This window comes from Dermochelys coriacea, chromosome 3, assembly GCF_009764565.3.
Source record: "Dermochelys coriacea isolate rDerCor1 chromosome 3, rDerCor1.pri.v4, whole genome shotgun sequence".
NCBI lineage: Eukaryota > Metazoa > Chordata > Testudines > Dermochelyidae > Dermochelys > Dermochelys coriacea.
Window position 1 is genome coordinate 136,631,423 of NC_050070.1, and position 19,644 is coordinate 136,651,066.

The 19,644-nt window shown below is 38.3% G+C and overlaps 1 protein-coding gene across 4 annotated transcripts in view; it reads right to left on the reverse strand.

The window, feature by feature from the left end:
* Positions 1 to 17,983, reverse strand: part of ERO1B (endoplasmic reticulum oxidoreductase 1 beta) — a 53,853-nt gene extending 35,870 nt beyond the window's left edge. Inside the window, exons 1-2 of one of the 4 annotated variants that reach the window (XM_043511411.1) lie at positions 17,731 to 17,983; positions 9,290 to 9,409 (exon numbers count right to left, since the gene is read on the reverse strand). In XM_043511411.1, the coding sequence (XP_043367346.1) occupies positions 9,290 to 9,409; positions 17,731 to 17,832 (222 nt within the window). In that variant the 5' untranslated portion in view covers positions 17,833 to 17,983. Of the gene's footprint in view, positions 1 to 9,289; positions 9,410 to 13,332; positions 13,360 to 17,730 lie in introns of those variants that run through there. The other 3 variants (XM_043511409.1, XM_038396004.2, XM_043511410.1) reach the window with 3 other exon arrangements.
* Between the last annotated feature and the right edge of the window lie 1,661 nt (positions 17,984 to 19,644).

Sequence of the window (19,644 nt, forward strand, 5' to 3'; positions counted from 1 at the left end):
CATCACTCTAAAGGGCACTCAATGGATCAGGATATTAATTAGATTCAGTGTTGTCCAACGTGAACATCTTGCTCAGAGATAGCTAAGTACCACTTTGAAACTGGTAAGGGTAAGGGACTTAATCATGCTATCAAATATGCAGGCTACAAATCTTGTAAAAATATCAGCTATTTTGTTCGAATGCAGCAAAACTGATCCAGTTATGCAAGACAGCATTCACCCTAAAAAATTTAATACTAAATTTACAGCAAAAACCTTTGAAGCAGATTTGATGTAAGGATTATATATAAGTAATTTAACAATTATATGCAGACTTTAAAGGAGATTTTAAAACAGAAACCAAACCCAAGTAGTTTGTTTTATGGAAATATAATCAATAATAATAAATAACAATAAATAATAACAATAACAGTAATAATAATAATATCTATTTCCTATATAGCACACACAGTAGATGTCAAAGCACTTCACAATCTAATCCTATAAAACAACTTGAAACTATAAAATTTAGAACAAAAACAATAAAATCTTAACTATGAACAAGAATAAAAAAAGTTTTTCTACACATTTTGGAAAATGCATCACCATAGTGTAGTATAGTAGAAGGTACGACTCAGACTACGCAGTGGTGAGAAGGAACTGTAGACGTTGGTGGCCTGCCCTACCATTTATCACCTTAGGGGAAACCATGAGGCAATGCAAGGATGCATGCACAGACTGCTGAATAGTATTACTTTCAAAAGCTCAAGCTTCGGACGCATGGCACACCTGCATAACCCTCAGTAGAATACAACTGGAACCATCCAAAGAAGGTTAAATGACTTGTCCATTGTCACACAGGAAGTTTGCACAGAAGCAAGGAATTGATCCTGGATCTCCCAAGTACTAGCCTAGGTTATGAGTACAGAGAAAACACAGATACCACAAGTACATCATTCCTACAGATTATAGCATCAGAAACCTTTGACAAATTTTGTTTTGGAAAAGTCTTTGATAGTTTACATCAGAAAATATTCACTTCCTCCATCTCTTTACCTTATTATATCATAGGTAGCACCCACAATGGGTAAGGTGAACTTCCAATATCCATTTTCACCACTATTACCCTTTAAGTGCCCATAATTTTCTCAAGTTAATTTGGAGCTAAAATTTTCAATGCTTGTTTATAGCATAATGGTGAAATATTCTGTAAAGTCTAAGCAAACCATTCAGCCCTTTTTCAATCATCAAAACATTTAGGAACAAGCTACCTCACATATTTTCCCCCTTGTTTTCAAACAGAAGTGCCGACTCTTGCATAACTCAAATCTGCTTAAGCTAGAAACTCCATCCAGAAATTTTAAAGTTACAAGCACTTAAAGTCAATTTCATTCATATGGCAGAACCAGAACAGCCACTCAAACTGAATTTCTTAACTTCTGAGTACTCATTTTCTCAACCTTAATGATGCATTAGTGGTAGATTTTGTATTTAAGAAGTACACACACACACACACACACACACACACACACACACACACAGAATAAGTTCAGAGTTAAGACTGTATTTCAGTCTCTTTGCCCCAACACACTTTCACAGGTTACACACATGCAAGGAGGTAGAGTTACATAATGCCAGTACAATGGTATAAAATTTTTATATAGTATGTCAATATACCTGTATTAATCTGATACATTAAAATGAAATTTTAATGCACCATATTTATTCATTTCTAAAATAATTTTTGCTCAGTAGTGTTTCACTGCCTGGAGATAGCATATGTAATAACATAACTGGAAATCTTATGTCCAATCAATTTTATACAAAATATTTGTATGTAACAAAACAATTTCAGATTTCAAGCAGAAGGATTAGGGAGGACAACAAAATTATATAAATCTCCATGAAGAGCAACAAGTACTAGAAGGAGTCTTCTCTTCTCTAAAAAAGGCTTAATAATACAGCTCAAAAGTATTTATTTCTTTAGCTGTAGGAAAGGCAAACAAATACAGTGTTTCAATTAATGTTCTTTAATAAAGCAAGCATCTCCCACTCAAAGAGAAGAAACAAATCTGTTACTTACACTTACAGAACATTTTTTCTTTTTATTACAAATGAGGAATAAGATATCCCTTAATTATATAATTATATATAATACCACCACCATCCCCCAAAAAAGCAGAAGGTCAGAAGCCAGTCTGTTACAGACAGGTCAAATCTTGATTAGTTACACAATGTTGAGTCCTAGTGATGACGTTTAGTAATACAATTTGTATTTATATGCCACCTTTTATAAGAGGATCCCTAAGTGCTTTACAAAAGTTGATACATTATCCCAATTTTACAGATGCGGAAACTAGGAAACAAACAGTATGCGACTTACCCAAAGTCACACAATGAAACAGTGCCAGAGTTGGGAACACAACTGAGCGCTCAACACCAAAATCCCTTATTTTAGCTACTAGACTACTGCTTCCCCTGTTCTCTAAAAGAAAGCTGAGAAATCTACTACACATAGCACCAGCAAGTTTTCTGACTAGTAACTAAGTTCATACAGGCTAAAAATAAGAGAAACATTCTCGAGTCAGAACTGTTTTGCATGGCAAGATTCAATTGATGGAAGACATCAAGACCTTCTGAAATAGCAGCTCAGATGGAAAAAACAAAAAATAATATTCAATCTGCCTTCCCTTAGCTAACTGCATTAGAATGGAGGAAGTGCTTTAAATTCATCCATTTGGAGGGTGCTCAATTTATTTGGTTTTAAAGTAATTTTGCATTGAGATTTCTTTTTTGTTTTCTGTATTTTGGAGGAATTTATGACTTCTTCTGCAGTTGCAGAAGAAAAGTGGAATTCAGAACTCAGGAATTAATTGATCTGTTAGGCACAAGAGAAGGGGATGAGATTTTCAAAATGTTTTGTTTTTAGCCATTTGTTATTTCTAAATCTCCACGTACATTGCTAATTTAGCATAGAACTCTTAAAAATTGAAATTAATCCTGAAAGTTAAATCTCTTCTAGAATAATTCAGTTCTTGAATCTCATTAATTCATACTAGATAGGAGACTCACAAGTCCTGTGTACAATGATTCTCCCCAATGATTTAGCACTGAGGAGCTCCACTAATGCAAAACTGAAAAAATTGCTAGTGTAGGCAAAACCATGTTAGATAAAAGTTTGTGATTTAGTAAGAGAACAATCAGTGAGACTCAAGTATACTGCATCACAAAATTGCATGTTTTATTATTTTGACAGGAGACTAATTTTTAATTATGTTATCACTTCATCTTATATTAGCCAACATGCTGCAGCATTAAGTGTAGATGTAGCCAAACTATGATCCGTGGAGAGTTGTCTAGTCATATAATGCTGGCTCTCCTTGTTTGCAGTTGCTAATTGCATTAATAGCTAACTAAAAGTATTAAATATTGCCCTAAAATTACTCTTCCAGTTTAGCAATTGTTATAGTTAATACAGGGATATCATGCAACTATGAATGAAGAAAGGGCAGATGGTCCACAAGACTACATAAAAGATGGAGTCCGCACCACAAAAAATTCAAGAATCCTTACCTTAATAAGAGTTCAGTAATAAGCTCTTACTATAGAACTACTAGCAAATCTTTGAAAAGTAGAGCAAGACTGCTGACTGTTTTGTAATAACTTTAGTAGCAAAGTGAGAATGAGCAATGTTCTGACCTGACCCAAAAAACAAATGATACTAACAGACAGAAATGCTAGCCCTGACTTGATATGCTGCCAAAACAAAGGCATCTGTAATGGGTACTCAGTGATCAGATGCATCATGTATTTCTTTCACATTTTAAAAGTCGCATTAAGTAATATTTGTCTGGATTAAGTTGATTTGTTTTAAAAGCAATTTAGTTCACTCAAGTGCAACCCCTGAAGATGATTAGATGCTTTCGGTCATTATTCTCAACAAATTTTGGATTGCCCTAGTAAGCAGAAGATAGCTAACTAACATATATGCTTATATTTAATTTTCTTCCCCTTCAGCCATGTTATAGTCTATGCTTTCTTACTTCTTTAATCAGCTGCAAATTACAACATTGCTAACAGTTAGCCTTAAATGCAGGACTTCAAAAAGATGTTAGAACCACAAGATCGTCTGGAGTCTACCAGTCTTAAAAGGAAATAAGGTTAGACATTAAACATCTTTCCCTCCACAATACATAAAGGAGGTCAAAGCGTTATCCCACCGTGCCACTTCTATTGTGAAGAAGTTTTCTTTTCTTCCTGCCTTAAAAAAAAGCACACAACAAACATTAGATATGTTGTTCTCATCTACCTTCTCTCTCTCTCTCTCTCTCTCTCTCCACTTGGCCCACAATCCCTTCCCAAAAAACTATGGACTAATTTAGAACTGCTGGATAACAAAAATACCAGACAAGAGAAATTTGAGTAAGTGCACAAGTGACTTTTAGTCGAAGTGTTTAAAAACATTTCGCTCAAATGCCTATGTAGCAATTGTGGGAAAAGATGCATTTGTTAAAGATTCAGTACTCCGTTAATTAAAGGCTAAAAAAGCTCCCATTCCATTTCCAATAAATTCTGCAACAAAATCAGGATAGACCAGATATTAAGTTCAGGCCTTCTGTTACATCATAAAGAACCAAAAAGGCACAAGCTAACTTTTTTTTTTTTTAAATTAAAGCAGATTACCTTTAAGGAATCATAGACACATCTTTTTCTTTGACAATCTATGTAGGCTGCTTGGCTTTTCCACAGCATTTCTTTCTCACAACTTCCAGTCTCTCCCCCCCTCCCCACATAATACCTAGGATACATTTACACTGCAATAAAAAAACCCACACCATTGAACCTCAGAATCAGGGTCAACAGAATCAGACTCACAGGGCTCAGACTGTGGGGATAATAATTGCCACACATATGTTTGGTTTTGGGCTGAAGCCCAGTCTCTGAGACTCTCCTCCCAGAAAGGGTCTTAGAGCTTGGGTCCAGCCTAAGCATCTACACTGCATTTTTCAACCCTACAGTCTGAGCCCTGCAAACCCAAATCAGCTGGTCTAGTCCAGTGCTGTAGTGTAGATGTACCCCTACTGGCATTCTGAGGTCAGGTCAGGGGCTAAAAGTTAAGATACAAACTACTGAAGGTCAAAAATATTGCATTAGCAAAATGGCTAGATTAGTACCTGCTAAAACTGCAGATTTTAAAGCCAATGATTTCTGCAGCAGAACCTCAGTGGCAAGAACCAAAAATCAAATTCAAAATCAGTTTCTCTAGCCATTACCTATGATGTGGCTAACCATATTATGAAAAAAAGATGTATTAAGATGTGGTGTTTGATTTGTAGTGCACATGAGATGTGGAACCCTGAATTCTTACTATATATAATGATCCTCACCCCTCCCCTCCAACCACCCTTCTTCCATTATCCTAGCAGCCTGCAGGTAGAGGTGCGGGGGTGGGGAGGAATCAAACCTCTGGACCAGAAAAGTGAAATCTCCTACTTCATCCTTGAGGGACAAGCTGTTCTCTGTCACTTAAACCATCTGTTCCCTGACTGGCATGTTCTGACCTGAAACAATGTGAAAAACAACCTCCCATTTCCACTGCCTTGTGAATATTTCAAATTGCAGTAGGACACAGTTGACATTTTGAAGACTGCTAAATCTGTATTGCTATTGCCACTCTTCTCAAAGTACAGCATGAAGTTTACTTCTTGAAAAGAGCAGGAGGAGGAATTTAGCAGAATAGTTGACCTGCACGAGCAAGGTATCCATTTCTTCTGCTTTAATGTAGTAGTATTTGTGAGGAAAACAAACAGTTTCATCTTCAGATTCAATCTGGATGTATAGTATACTCTCGCTTAATCAAAACTCTATAATCCGAATCCCTTCCTTGTCCCCCAGCATGAGATACATGGTGCAGAGGCCATGGGAAGAGATTGAGGCATTGAGGAGGTTCGGCTAATAAAGCAAATAGCTCCGGCCAGGACTGTAAGGAGGATGGCAATGACAAGTGGAGGCTACCTCAATGTTGAATGGCTCCTGCAGTAGCGCACGGAGTCCTCTACAGCCCCACTATCATGAAAGTGAGCAGTGCAGAACAGAGACCCCCGGCTAGGATTACAAGGAGGAGTATGACGAGGCCCTGGATGTGGGGGAGGCCACCCCGCTACTGAATGGCTCCTGCCATCTCCGTTATAGGAGCTTCTGATTATATGAATAAAATCCAAGTCCCCCATGCTATTCGGATAATTGCACTGTACTCCTTCGGTACACTCAGGAGTGTTAAGTTCAGGTCTATCAGATCAGGAATTCATTCCTCAGTAAAGAACAAGACATAAAATACAGAGAATACAATTTATTTTCTTTTCAATAACTCACTTGGGCTACTAAAAAAAAGTAAATTACAGCTATATTTTCTAGTCAAGTGAACTACAACTGTGACCAAGTTGTACTTAGACAAGACCCCTTAAAACAAACAGAAGTTCATAGATACTAAGGTCAGAAGGGACCATTCTGATCATCTAGTCTGCATCCCCTGCACAACGCAGGCCACAGAATCTCACCCACCCACTCCTACGAAAAACCTCACCTATGTCTGAGCTATTGAAGTCCTCAAATCGTGGTTTAAAGACTTCAAGGAGCAGAGAAGCCTCCCTCAAGTGACCCGTGCCCCATGCTACAGAGGAAGGCGAAAAACCTCCAGGGCCTCTCGAATCTGCCCTGGAGGAAAATTCCTTCCCGACCCCAAATATGGCAATCAGCTAAACCCTGAGCATATGGGCAAGATTCACCAGCCAGATACTACAGAAAATTCTTTCCTGGGTAACTTGGATCCCATCCATCTAATATCCCATCTCAAGGGATTAGGCCTATTTATCCTGAATATTTAAAGATCAATTAATTACCAAAATCCCATTATCCCATCATACCATCTCCTCCATAAACTTATTGAGTAGAATCTTAAAACCCGATAGATCCTTTGCCCCCACTGCTTCCCTTGGAAGACTATTCCAAAACTTCACTCCTCTGATGGTTAGAAACCTTCATCTAATTTCAAGTCTAAACTTCCTGGTGGCCAGTTTATACCCATTTGTTCTTGTGTCCACATTGGTACTGAGCTTAACTAATTCCTCTCCCTCCCTGGTATTTATCCCTCTGATATATTTATAGAGAGCAATCAGATCTTCCCTCAGTCTTCTCTTGGTTAGGCTAAACAAGCCAAGCTCCTGGAGTCTCCTTTCATAAGACAGGTTTTCCATTCCTCGGATCATCCTAGTAGCCCTTCTCTGTACCTGCTCCAGTTTGAATTCATCCTTTTTGAACATGGGAGACCAGAACTGCACACAGTATTCTAGGTGAGGTCTCACCAGTGCCTTGTATAATGGTACTAAAACCTCCTTATCCCTACTGGAAATGCCTCTCCTGATGCATTCCAAAACTGCATTAGCTTTTTTCACAGCCATATCATATTGGCAGCTCATAGTCATCCTATGATCAACCAATACTCCAAGGTCCTTCTCTTCTTCCGTTACTTCTAATTGATGCGTCCCCAATTTGTAACTAAAATTCTTGTTATTAATCCCTAAATGCATAACCTTACACTTCTCACTATTAAATTTCATCCTATTACTATTACTCCAGTTTACAAGGTCATCCAGATCCTCCTGTACAATATCCCGATCCTTCTCCGAATTGGCAATACCTCTCAGTTTTGTATCATCCGCAAACTTTATTAGCACACTCCCACTTTTTGTGCCAAGGTCAGTAATAAAAAGATTAAATAAGATTGGTCCCAAAACCGATCCCTGAGGAACTCCACTGGTAACCTCCCTCCGGCTTGAGAGTTCGCCTTTCAGTAGGACCCGTTGCAGTCTCCCCTTTAACCAATTCCTTATCCACCTTTTGATGTTCATATCGATCCCCATCTTCTCCAATTTAACTAAAAATTCCCCATGTGGCACGGTATCAAATGCCTTACTGAAATCTAGGTAAATTAGATCCACTGCGTTTTCTTTATCTAAAAAATCTGTTACCTTTTCAAAGAAGGAGATCAGGTTGGTTTGGCATGATCTACCTTTTGTAAAACCATGTTGTATTTTGTCCCATTTACCATTGACTTCAATGTCCTTAACTAATTTCTAACTAGTTACATAGCCTTCTCCCTTTCCCTCTACTCCCTTCCTTTCTAAAAGCTTCAACCCCTTAAAGAATAATACACAAAGCTACAGAATTTGGGATTCTAGTTAACTTTGTTGTATTTTCTTTTTCTAAGCATATTGATACCAAAGTGGAGGGAGAGAGAAACATACTGCAAAATCCCTACCACAGAAACAAAGACAGGAATACAGAAAAGTATATAGAGACATGTTTTCTATTCCTGATTTCCACAAAAAGGATCCAAATACAAAAATCTCATTATTTCTCATGAGGAGTTATGGGCTAACAACAGAATATTCCGATATGCTAATTCTCAAGAAAATGCAGGCATCTTAGTTTACCAGGAGATCGCCCACATATAGTAGACCACTTTAGATGAAAGATTACTATAGAGCCCTCAACTGCAGATTATTTCATAAAAACAAACTGGTGTAGAGATATTCCAAATCCCAAAACGAGACAAAGGCACTAGAATCCATTACATATTTAGTATGTGTGTTTGCAGAAGGGACAATGAAAATACAGGCATTATATGAACACCCAAACTAACAAAATATAAGGGGGAAAAATAGCCAAAAAGTATTTAGCAAGAAGTCTCATAACCATCCTTGCAGCCTCTAGCATTACAATCAGACTTATTGAATTCATCCCTAGTGAGCATTACTGGATATCTTGTCACAATTTCAGCATAAAATATGTAGTTGACTGGTCAGGAACCTATCTAATTACAAACGTTTAAATAATGGCTTGGGTTTTTACATTCCTTAGTTGTTTTGGTGCTTTTTTTTTTAATTTAACAAAATATTCCAGTACAAAGTTGCTCATTCCTGTAACTCTTCCACTAAAAAGCTTCCTTGCAATACAGTCATGTTTACAGACCACTTGGTATAGGGAATCACTCGTCCATTGGATAACAATTTTAGTGATTTAGTGCTGTGTTAATCCCTGATTCAGTGGCAAATACCAGAGCTCAGACAGTATAATTTTCAATCAAAAAATTAAAGACTATCAAGTGATAAAAGGGAGTTTTGGACTGCTAAGAAAGAAATTGATAAGATTTCAGAGAAAAAGAAAAACGAAGATCAGATCGAGTTAGTCTATAGAACATCATATCCTGGTTTTCACTTAGCTATGTATGAAAGTGCCATTCTTACTGTACCTTGTAATATCTGAAGTAGTCTCGTTCTTGCAGTTTCTGTATTTTGGGGAAGATCTTGTAAGTATTGAAGTCATCAATGCTTTCTATATCACACAAGCAGTCATCCAACAGTCCAGAGAGCTACAAGAAACAAATATATTCTATTGCTTTACTGACCAAGATTCAAGGTAGTAAAAATTATTCTTAGATAAACAAATCAACCCCAACAAAAATTAGAGGATTTTTCTTAATAAAGGTGGATGAGGAGTTAGATAATTGTATTACATTAATGCATCATTAGTTTTCTTATGAGTAGGGTTAAACCCTTGATGAAACCAGTGGATGTAACAGCTACCCTTAATTTGTGCAACAGTTTAGCTTCTTTATGGAATCAGACCGCTGAAAAATAGTAGCTTACACTCAAAACAAAGGCATATGCAGGCAGAGAGATTTTGTTTTGTGTAGATGTGTGTGTCTGTGAAAGTAAGAAGGCAAGAGAGAGAGGCAGCAAGCAAGCATTAGACATAGCCACAGAAGCACTGATAGTCTGGCCCTCAGTGAAAGGTATGTGAGCTTTTGGGCGGAGTGCTGTCTAAAAAGGGGCTTGAACCATTGAGCAAAGAAATTGTCTCCTGCCTTTTGATTCTTGCTATGTTCAGAAAACAGGACTTTGTACATTCTTTGTAAATAAACAATAGTATCAAAAGGTATCTGGCTGTGTCATCAATTTCTCCTCAAACAAAACCATAGGACCCTGAATTTTGGCTAACTGCTAAACTCAAAGAGGGGTGACAATATCTTATCTTTACACTTGTTTAGAATAGAAAAGTGATTTCTGATGTCATGGACAGGCATCAGTCCACCTCCAGGCACAATATTATTTGAATGTAGTAACTACGGAGATTAATGCTGTGGTCCTGCAATTTGTACTTCAATTGAGACAGTAGGCCTGAAGGGCCTACATTTCCCAAACCAGGAGGATATATTATGTTAAGACATGATTTTCTGAGATGAATAGTACGGTCCCAGAAATTGTTTACAAACTTGTGAGATTGAGCCCCTAATGTACATAAAAATCTTGTATTATCTTAACGTAAAATACTTCACTTTGAGTTCAAAATAAGTTCTGTTAACTCAGTTCTAAAAGAGGAATAGTTGCATTATACTTCCAACTCTAAAGTATTTTGATACTTATCTGCAGAATGTAGCAGAGAAAGTGTTACAATAATAGACTGTTACATATATTACAGTTCTAATAATAATGTAAGAGCAGCCACAGTGGGTCAAACTAATGGTTCATCTAGCCCAGTATCCTGTCTCTGACAACAGACAGTGTCAGATGGTTCAGAGGGAATGAACAGAACAGGGCAATTTTGAGTGATCCCTCCCATGTTATCCAGCCCCAGCTTTTAGCACTTGGAGGTTTAGGGGAATATGCAGTTTTATCCCTGACCATCTTGGGTAATGGCTATAGATGGATCTATGCTCCATTAACTTGTCTAATTCTTTTTTAAACCCAGTTATATTTTTGATCTTCACAATATCCTCCAGTTCCACAGACTGACTCTGCATTGTGTGAAGAAGTATCTCCTTATGTTTGTTTTAAACCTGCTGCCTATTAATTTCATCAGGTGACCCCTGGTTCTTGTGTTATGGGAAGGGGTAAACAACACCTCCTTATTCAATTCCTCCACACCATTCACGATGTTAATAGACCTCTATGACATCACTCCTTAATCATCTCTTGTCTAAGCTCAACAGTCCCAGACACTCTCTTCACACAGAAGCTGTTCCATACTCCTAATCATTTCTGTTGCCCTTCTCTGTACTTTTTCCAATTCTAATATTTTTTGGGTGACCAGAACTGCATGTAGTATTCAAGATGTGGGCATAACATGAATTTATATAGCAGCATTATCTATTCCTTTCATAATGGTTCCTAACATTGTTAGCTTTTTTGACATACGCTGCACATTGAGAACCAACCATGATGATTCCAGGATCTCTTTCTTGAATGGTAAACAGCTAATTTAGACCCCATCATTTGGTATGTATAGTTGGGATTATCTGCATTTATCAACATTGAATTTCATCTGCCATTTTGTCGCCCAGTCCCTCTGTTTTGTGAGATCACTTTGTAACTTCACAGTCTGGTTTGGACTTAACTATCTTGAGTAATTTTGTATCATCTGCAAATTTTGCAATGTCACTGTTTACCCCCTTTTCCAAATCATTTATGAATATGTGGAACAGTCCTAGTCCCAGATCCTTGGGGGACCTGGCTTTTTACCACTCTCCACTGTGAAACCTGACCATTTATTCTTACCATTAATTTCCTATCTTTTAACCAATTACTGATCCATAAGAGAACCTTCCCTCTTCTCTCATGACCGCTTATTTTGCTTAAGAGCCTTGCGTGTGAGACTTTGTCAAAGGCTTTCTGAAAGTCCAAGCACACTATATCCGCGGATCACTCTTCTTCACATGCTTGTTGACTTCCTAAAATAACTTAATAGACTGGGGAGGCACGATTTCCCTTTACAAAAGCAATGTTGACTCTTCTCCAACACATCATGTTTATGCATCTGATAATTCTGTTCTTTACTATAGTTTCAAACGATTAGCCTAGTACCCAAGTTAGGCTTACCAGCATGCAACTGCCAGCATCACCTCTGGAATCTCTCTTAAAAATAGGCGTTATATTTGCTACTCTCCAGTCATCTGGTACAGGGGCTGATTTAATACACACATAGGATTTGATTCTGTAAATACCTATCGGACTAATCTCACTGACTCCCAGGTCGCCACTCAAGTAAGTGCAGCTACTCACATGAATAAGTATTTGCAGTATCAGTGCCTAAAATTACAATTTAAAACCCTAAAAGCGTTTTTAAACGCCTTTAATAAATGTAACCATACTTGTAGATCTTAGTCCATGGTCAACTATAGAAATGGCAATAGAACACATTATTATTTTTCAGTAAAAAACCTACAGCTTGTATTTTAGTCTTCCAAACACAAATTAAGAGTTATTCAGCAAGCAACAAAACACTGAAGATAGAAGATGGACCCTTCAGAAATTAGGAGAAAAAGAAGACATCCGAGAAGTCCTGAGTCTAAAGATAAACAATTTTTAAAAAAGACTATCAAAAATATCAATGTTTACAACATAGTTCATATTGTTTCTTATCTATCTCCGATGATGTTTTCAAAAATGAGATTTTTTTAATAAAAATAGCAAAAAACCTCTTTGCAAGGTGTAATTTAAAATTAAACATTGTTGTAATTGTATTAAGATACTCTTTTAAGGTGTTTTAGTGGCCCATGTTGTGAGTGAAGGCACAAGGCTCGAAGGTGATAACCCTCGTTCATGATAAACCAGCACAACAGATTAAGGGTTTCAAGCTACTCATTAAATTTACAGAGCAGTTCTACTAGTGTGGATTACACACTCAGAGCTTTATCTTACTTCAAAGTACTCTATCATTCAGTAAATTAAATGCAACAGGTTTCTGCATCTTCTCTATTAGTGTTTGAATATCCGCATGGAAATAATTCTCTTTACTATGTTGCCAGAAAAAGAATTATATTTTAAAAGATCCTGTGTTAAAACATTATTAGAACAAATAATATTAAAAGCCTATTACTTTTCACTATTCATGCTACTTTTCACTATTCATGCTGAGTTGTTGCGGGTCTTTTGGTTGCATTTCACTGATCTCTGACAATGAAACTAGACTGGTTAGTTCACTTGATAGGTATAGGGCCAAATTCTGCCCTGGCATGAGCTATCACATCTCCAGTGATTTTAATGGAGTTGCATTAATTTATGCCATGACTTAATTTGGTCCATAGCATTTTTCTGCTTCTTATACAGTACTTTTACTTCCAATACTGTAAGGAATTTGCACCTTTGGAGAAAGGGATTTAGAAACTTAATTGAAATTTAACAAACAATTTAATAAAAACATTTCTAGCACTAATAGATTTGTAAAACTTTTTTTAAATAGGTCTATTTACAAAAATTACAACTACAACACCTCATTAAATATTCCACTTCTTACCTTGGAAAACATGGCAATGTTCAGTTTTATATATAAAACTGAGGAAGGAGAAGAATGAGAAACATAACATAGATAACATAACAAGGCACTTAAATTATTAATGCTGATATTAATTTTTCAGTTACAACTGTTACATGCATACGTGTTCTAGGAAGTGGTAAATAGACCAACTAAATATAACCACAATGTATTCAATTCCCTCATCACTGTCTTACTAGCAACTATAAGATTCAAATTAATTACAAATTGAAAAATACTAGTATATTACTTTTAATTTTATTTGTATCATATAGATCAAAAGTGACTAAAAAGTATTTTTCTATAGTTTCTGTTAAAATGATTGCTGTATATATGACATCCGATGTAACCTGTAAATGGTTAATTCTCTAACTTGTTTTCCAATACAAGTCAACCTTTTATAAAAGTTATGCTTAAACATGAGTTAAGTTCCAAGTTATATGCATTTAAAATATGGAGTTTGTAGAAACATCTAAATTTGTTATCTTGTGAAACATACAAGCTCTGAATAGAATACATGAATGCAGTAACATTGTTAGCACAGGTTTCAGAGTAGCAGCCGTGTTAATTTGTATTTGCAAAAAGAAAAGGAGTACTTGTGGCACCTTAGAGACTAACAAATTTATCTGAGCATAAGCTTTCGTTGTTAGTTCTCTAAGGTGCCACAAGTACTCTTTTTCTTTTATTGTTAGCACATTTATACAGACAACCTTAAAGGTGTGCTCTCAGGTGGTTGTATTTTAATTGCTTAAACATATTTCCTCATTAGAAAACCAGCTGGGACACCTTGTTTTGCTCCCCAGTTTTACCACTTTGCTGCATACACAAAATGAGAGAGAGAAAACTAATAGTCAAAACACTGTAAAGAACCAGGGGGTAATAGATATCTAGAATTTGAACTGCAGCAATAAAAGATGTTTAATATTTTATTACAAATATATAGAGCTGTCAAGCGATTAAAAAATTGTGATTAATCATGCTGTTAAACAGTAATAGAATACCATTTATTTAAATATTTTTAGAAGATTTCTACATTTTCAAATGTATTGATTTCAATTACAAACACAGAATACAAAGTGTACAGTGCTCACTTTATATTTATTTTTATTACAAATATTTGTACTGTAAAAAAAATATTTTTCAATTCACCTAATACGAGTACTGTAGTGCACTCTATCATGAAAGTTGAACTTACGAATGTGGAATTATGTGCAAAAAGAACCCTGCATTCAAAAATAATGTAAAACTTTAGAGCCTACAAGTCCATTCAGTGCTACTTCTTGTTCAGCCAATTGCTCAGACAAACAAGTTTGTTTACATTTGCAGAAGATAATGCTGCCTGCTTCTTCTTTACAATGTTACCTGAAAGTGCGAACAGGCCGTTCGCATCGCACTGTTGTAGCCGACATCGGAAAATGCCACATACACTAAAGGTTCATATGTCCCTTCATGCTTCAACCACCATTCCAGAGGACATGCGTCCATGCTGATGTCAGGTTCTGCTCGATAAAAATCCAAAGCAGTGCGGACCGATGCATGTTCATTTTCATTATCTGAGACAGATGCCACCAGCAAAAGGTTGGTTTTATTTTTGGTGATTTGGGTTCTGTAGTTTCCGCATCAGAGTTTTGCTCTTATAAGACTTCTGAAAACATGCTCCACACTTTGTCCCTCTCCGATTTTAGAAGGCACTACAGAATCTTAAATCTTGTGTTGAGTGCTGTAGCTATCTTTAGAAATCTCACATTGGTAACTTCTGATTTTGTCAAATTTGCAGTGAAATGTTCTTAAAACGAATATGTACTGGGTCATCATCCGAGACTGCTATAACATGAAATATATGGCAGAATGAGGGTAAAACAGAGCAGGAGACATAAAATTTTCCACCAAGAAGTTCAATCAAAAATTTAATTAATGCATTATTTTTTTAACGAGCATCATCAGCATGGAAGCATGTCCTCTGGAACAATGGCTGAAGTAGAAAAAGGCATAGGAATCTTTAATGCATCTGGCACGTAAATATCTTGTGACGCCAGCTACAATAGTGCCATGCGAATACCTGTTCTCACTTTCAGGTGACATTATAATTAAGAAGTGGGAAGCATCATCGCCCATAAATGTAAACAAACTTGTTTTTTTAGCGATTGGCTGACTGAGAAGTAGGACTGAGTGGACGTATAGGCTCTAAAGTTTTACATTGTTTTGTTTTTGAGTACAGCTATGTAAAAAAAACCCTACATTTGTAAGTTTCACTTTCATGACATTGTACTACAATACTCTTATGAGGTGAGTTGAAAAATATTTCTTTTATTGTTTTACAAAGCGAATATCTGTAAAAAATAATATAATGTAAGCACTGTACACTTCGCATTCTGTGTTGTAATTGAAATTACTACATTTGAAAATGTAGTAAACATCCAAAAATATTTTAATACATTTCAATTGGTATTCTATTGTTTAACAGTGCAATTAATCATGATTTTTAAAATTACAATTAATTTTTGAGTAAATCATATGAGTTAACTGTGATTAATCGACAGCCCTACAAATATATAAACCTTGGTTTAAAAAACAAAATTTATATCCCTCCCAGTTTAAAGACTAAAACATACAGTGAAACTTGCATTAAGGTTTCTTAATGACAGCATTAAGAGCCACCAGCAAAAAACAAACACAAAAAACAAAAAAAACCCACCAACTCTGCTTTAAGGGCAATTTAATTTGGATATGAATGAATGTATCATTTATGTATCCCATGAAATTTCCAACACATTTTCATAGATTCATGGAGTTTAAGGCCAAAAGGAACCATGAGATCATCTACTCTGACCTCCTGTATATCACAGGTCATTAAATTTACCCAGTTACTCCTGTATTGAGCCCACTAACTCCTTTTTCACTAAAGCATAACTTTCAGAAAGGCATCCAGTGTTAATTGTAATTTGAGGACATCAAGAATTCACCACTTCTCTAGGTAGCCTTGTTCAAATAGTTAATCACTCTCACTTAAAAATGTGCACCTTACTTCCAAATTGAATTTGTCCAACTTGAGTGTATTGTTTCACTTAAATAAAAGGAATCTATAATGGGCAAGTGATTTATTGACAGACCCTTGGATGGACACTTACTGTAGAGCAGGTTTCAAGGTATGAAAACCTTAAAAATGTAAACATATATTTAAAACAACCAAAAGAGAAAACATTTGGCTTGCTCTGTGTGCATGTCAATGATTCCATAGGTTTTCCCTAGTCTCTTTGGCCAAAGCTTCACCTGCCCTCCCACATCACAGCTGCTATCTTAGATATGAATGTTTCTGATGAATAAAAGTAAAAGACTCTCCACTTCCATAGTATTTTTGGCATATGACACTCAATTTCTCAGAACAATTCAAAAAGAAAGGTAAGCATTACTATCTCCATCTGCACAAGGGGGTAACAGAGCTTAAGTTAGATGTCCAACATCACCAGAGAGCAGTCAAAGTAAAAGGAGACCCGAGTTCTGTTCCACGCTCTAATTCCCAGGCCGTTAAGTGCTACCAATAGATCATAAAAAGAAAAGGAGTACTTGTGGCACCTTAGAGACCAACAAATTTATTAGAGCATAAGCTTTCGTGAGCTACAGCTCACTTTTGGTCTCTAAGGTGCCACAAGTACTCCTTTTCTTTTTTCTTTTTGCGAATACAGACTAACACGGCTGCTACTCTGAAACAATAGATCATACTATACCTCCCACTGACTTCCGAAAGAAGTCAGAGTTTTGCTTAAAAATGAACAGCATGATACAATCCATAACTTGTGAAACACTCTGGGATTGTTTAGGATGAAATTTGTACATATGAATATAAAGTACTGCTTCCTGAATTAAGCAACTCCTCTATTTAACGTCTGAATCTTTGTTTAAAAATATTATATCCCATAACAGAGAACTTCTCTCTACATTCCTCTTTTCTAAATTTCATACAATACCCCAATCCTATCCCCCCGGGGCACGGTTACAAGTCAGCCACATTCAACATCTGCTCTGCTACTGTTAGCAAATGGAACCAAAATAGCTCCCCACTGAAACCTCAGTGCATCCCGCTCAGCAAGAGGCAGCGGAAAAAGATATAAAGTCGATAACGCTTGGTCCTGCAAACTGCTGAAAACCCGCAGTGGCCCCTCTTCGGATCCGCGGGGGCCCAGGGCAGCCAGCAGCACCAAACCCAGAGCCCACGACGCTCTTGGGATCCCTCGGGACAGAAGACGCTGCACACACACGTGAGCCCTTATCCAGCTGTGGACTGGCCGGAGGAGGAAAGCCCGGAACTCCGGTCCCCCTTCTCCTCCGAGGTCCCCCCCCCCCCCCACCGGCAGCCGCCGTCGCCCGAGCCCCATCTCTCACCTGGGCCTCCACCGGAGTCCAGATGCTGCCCAGCAGCAGGACACGCACCGCCAGCCCCGTCCCCGCCGCCGTTCTCCGGGCGGCTCCGCGGCCGCTGCTCATGCTGCTCCCGCCACCCCCGGGGGCCCTCGCCCAGCTCCGCCGCGCGGCCAAGGGCTCGGCACCGGGCAGGGGATGGACGCTGTCGGCGCTGCCTCTGCCGGCCACCTGTCAGGAGAGGGCGCCGCGCTCCCCTGTGCGCTGCGCTGCGCCGGCCCGGCCCCCAGCCTCCTACCTCGCACAGTACCGGCGACCACCCAACCGCCGCCTGCCGCGCAAAGCACTCTGGGACTCGGAGTCCACCCGGCCGCCCTTCGCAGCCCAGTTTGGGGGCTGGAACGACAGGAGGCGGGGCCCCGAGCGACGGCCAATCAGAGATAACCACGCGCACCTCCAAAACAAGAGGAGATGACTTAGTACCTGTCACGGGGATGGAGGGGCGGGGCTACGGCGGCCCGGAGCCTCCTGCCCCGACCCCTCCTAGGGCCTCTGCGAAAGGGGCTAGGGGCCGTCCGAGAGGGTCTTCTGTGACGTCGTCTGCACAGCTGGCCGGCCTCTCGCTCGCCTCTCTGGGTTCTGCGCCGCGCGCACTGATCTGGGGGGCAAGCGCGTCCGTGGCTGCTTCCCAGGTGGCAGTCAGTGGGGGTTGCTTCGTGCAGCCACACAGGAAAATGCTGATTATTTTAAAGGTAGAAAATGTGATGGTAACCCCCCAAAATCAGTGGGGAGCTTGAGCAAACCTGGTGCCTGAAACCAGTTATAATTCCTAATGCACTGCTGCTGGCGTTTGGCCCATTATTGCAAAATATAGGATTGTTTTTAAATAAAAATAGCCATATTTTAGGGTGACCAGATGTCCCGATTTTATAGGGACAGTCCCGATTTTGGGGGCTTTTTCTTATATAGGCTCCTATTTCTACCCACCCCCGTCCCGATTTTTCACATTTACTCTCTGGTCACCCTACCATATTTTGACAATTGCAGGAGGTTACCGTGGTGGTGGCAACACCATCTTGTACTGAGACAATGGCGTGGTGTGAAGACCCCTGCGTCCTTTGTTCTTTCCTGAAAGTGATTTGTTCAGTGACCTGGGACACTTCACTTAATTCTTCTCTGTCTCTGCCATCTGCAAAATGGTTACACAAGACAACCTCTATTATACAAGTCTCAATGATCTGAAACTGCTCGTTATCAAAAACAAGTCGGGTTCCCTCATCTCTACTAATTATACTGAAAATTCCCTTGTTATTTTTGCAGATTTATTCAGTGTCCCCTCCCTGTCATATTTATTAGCAGAGCACAGCCTCAGTTACCTACTTTTGCAGATGTGTTGTGCGTCTTAAATAATGAATATTTGTTAATGCCCTTTGAGAGCCATAGAGATAAGATGCTATAGAAATAGAAAGTATACTTAAAGATTAGCTCTTTTTATCTTTACTACCACTAAAATCCTGAAAAGTATGTGTTGAAGTTACTTTGAAAGATTTTGTATAAGTAAATTTCATTAATTAAAGGTGGCTTTTTTTCTTTCGGATTAAACTTCCCATTTCTTCTTTCTCATCATATTTTCTTTCACAAGAGGCATTCCTAAAGATGGCACCATGGTCTCTCCCTTTGTAACTAAAGGAAATGTAGGAAGCTGGGGAACATGCTTCAGTCCTGTCAGGTTTTCTTATTGCCTGACTCTCTTGAAAAAGTAGAGAAGCTTTCAGCCATGTCCATGTATTACAACCAACTAAAGTTCAAGCCCCTTTCCTGTCAGGCTTGTTTTTCAGAGGTCCAGCAATCATGGGAACTGCAATAGGAGTGATACCTCTACTGTTAGTCTCTTCTTTTCCAAAGGCCAGGGAGGTGGCTAAGTAACAACCATTAGTT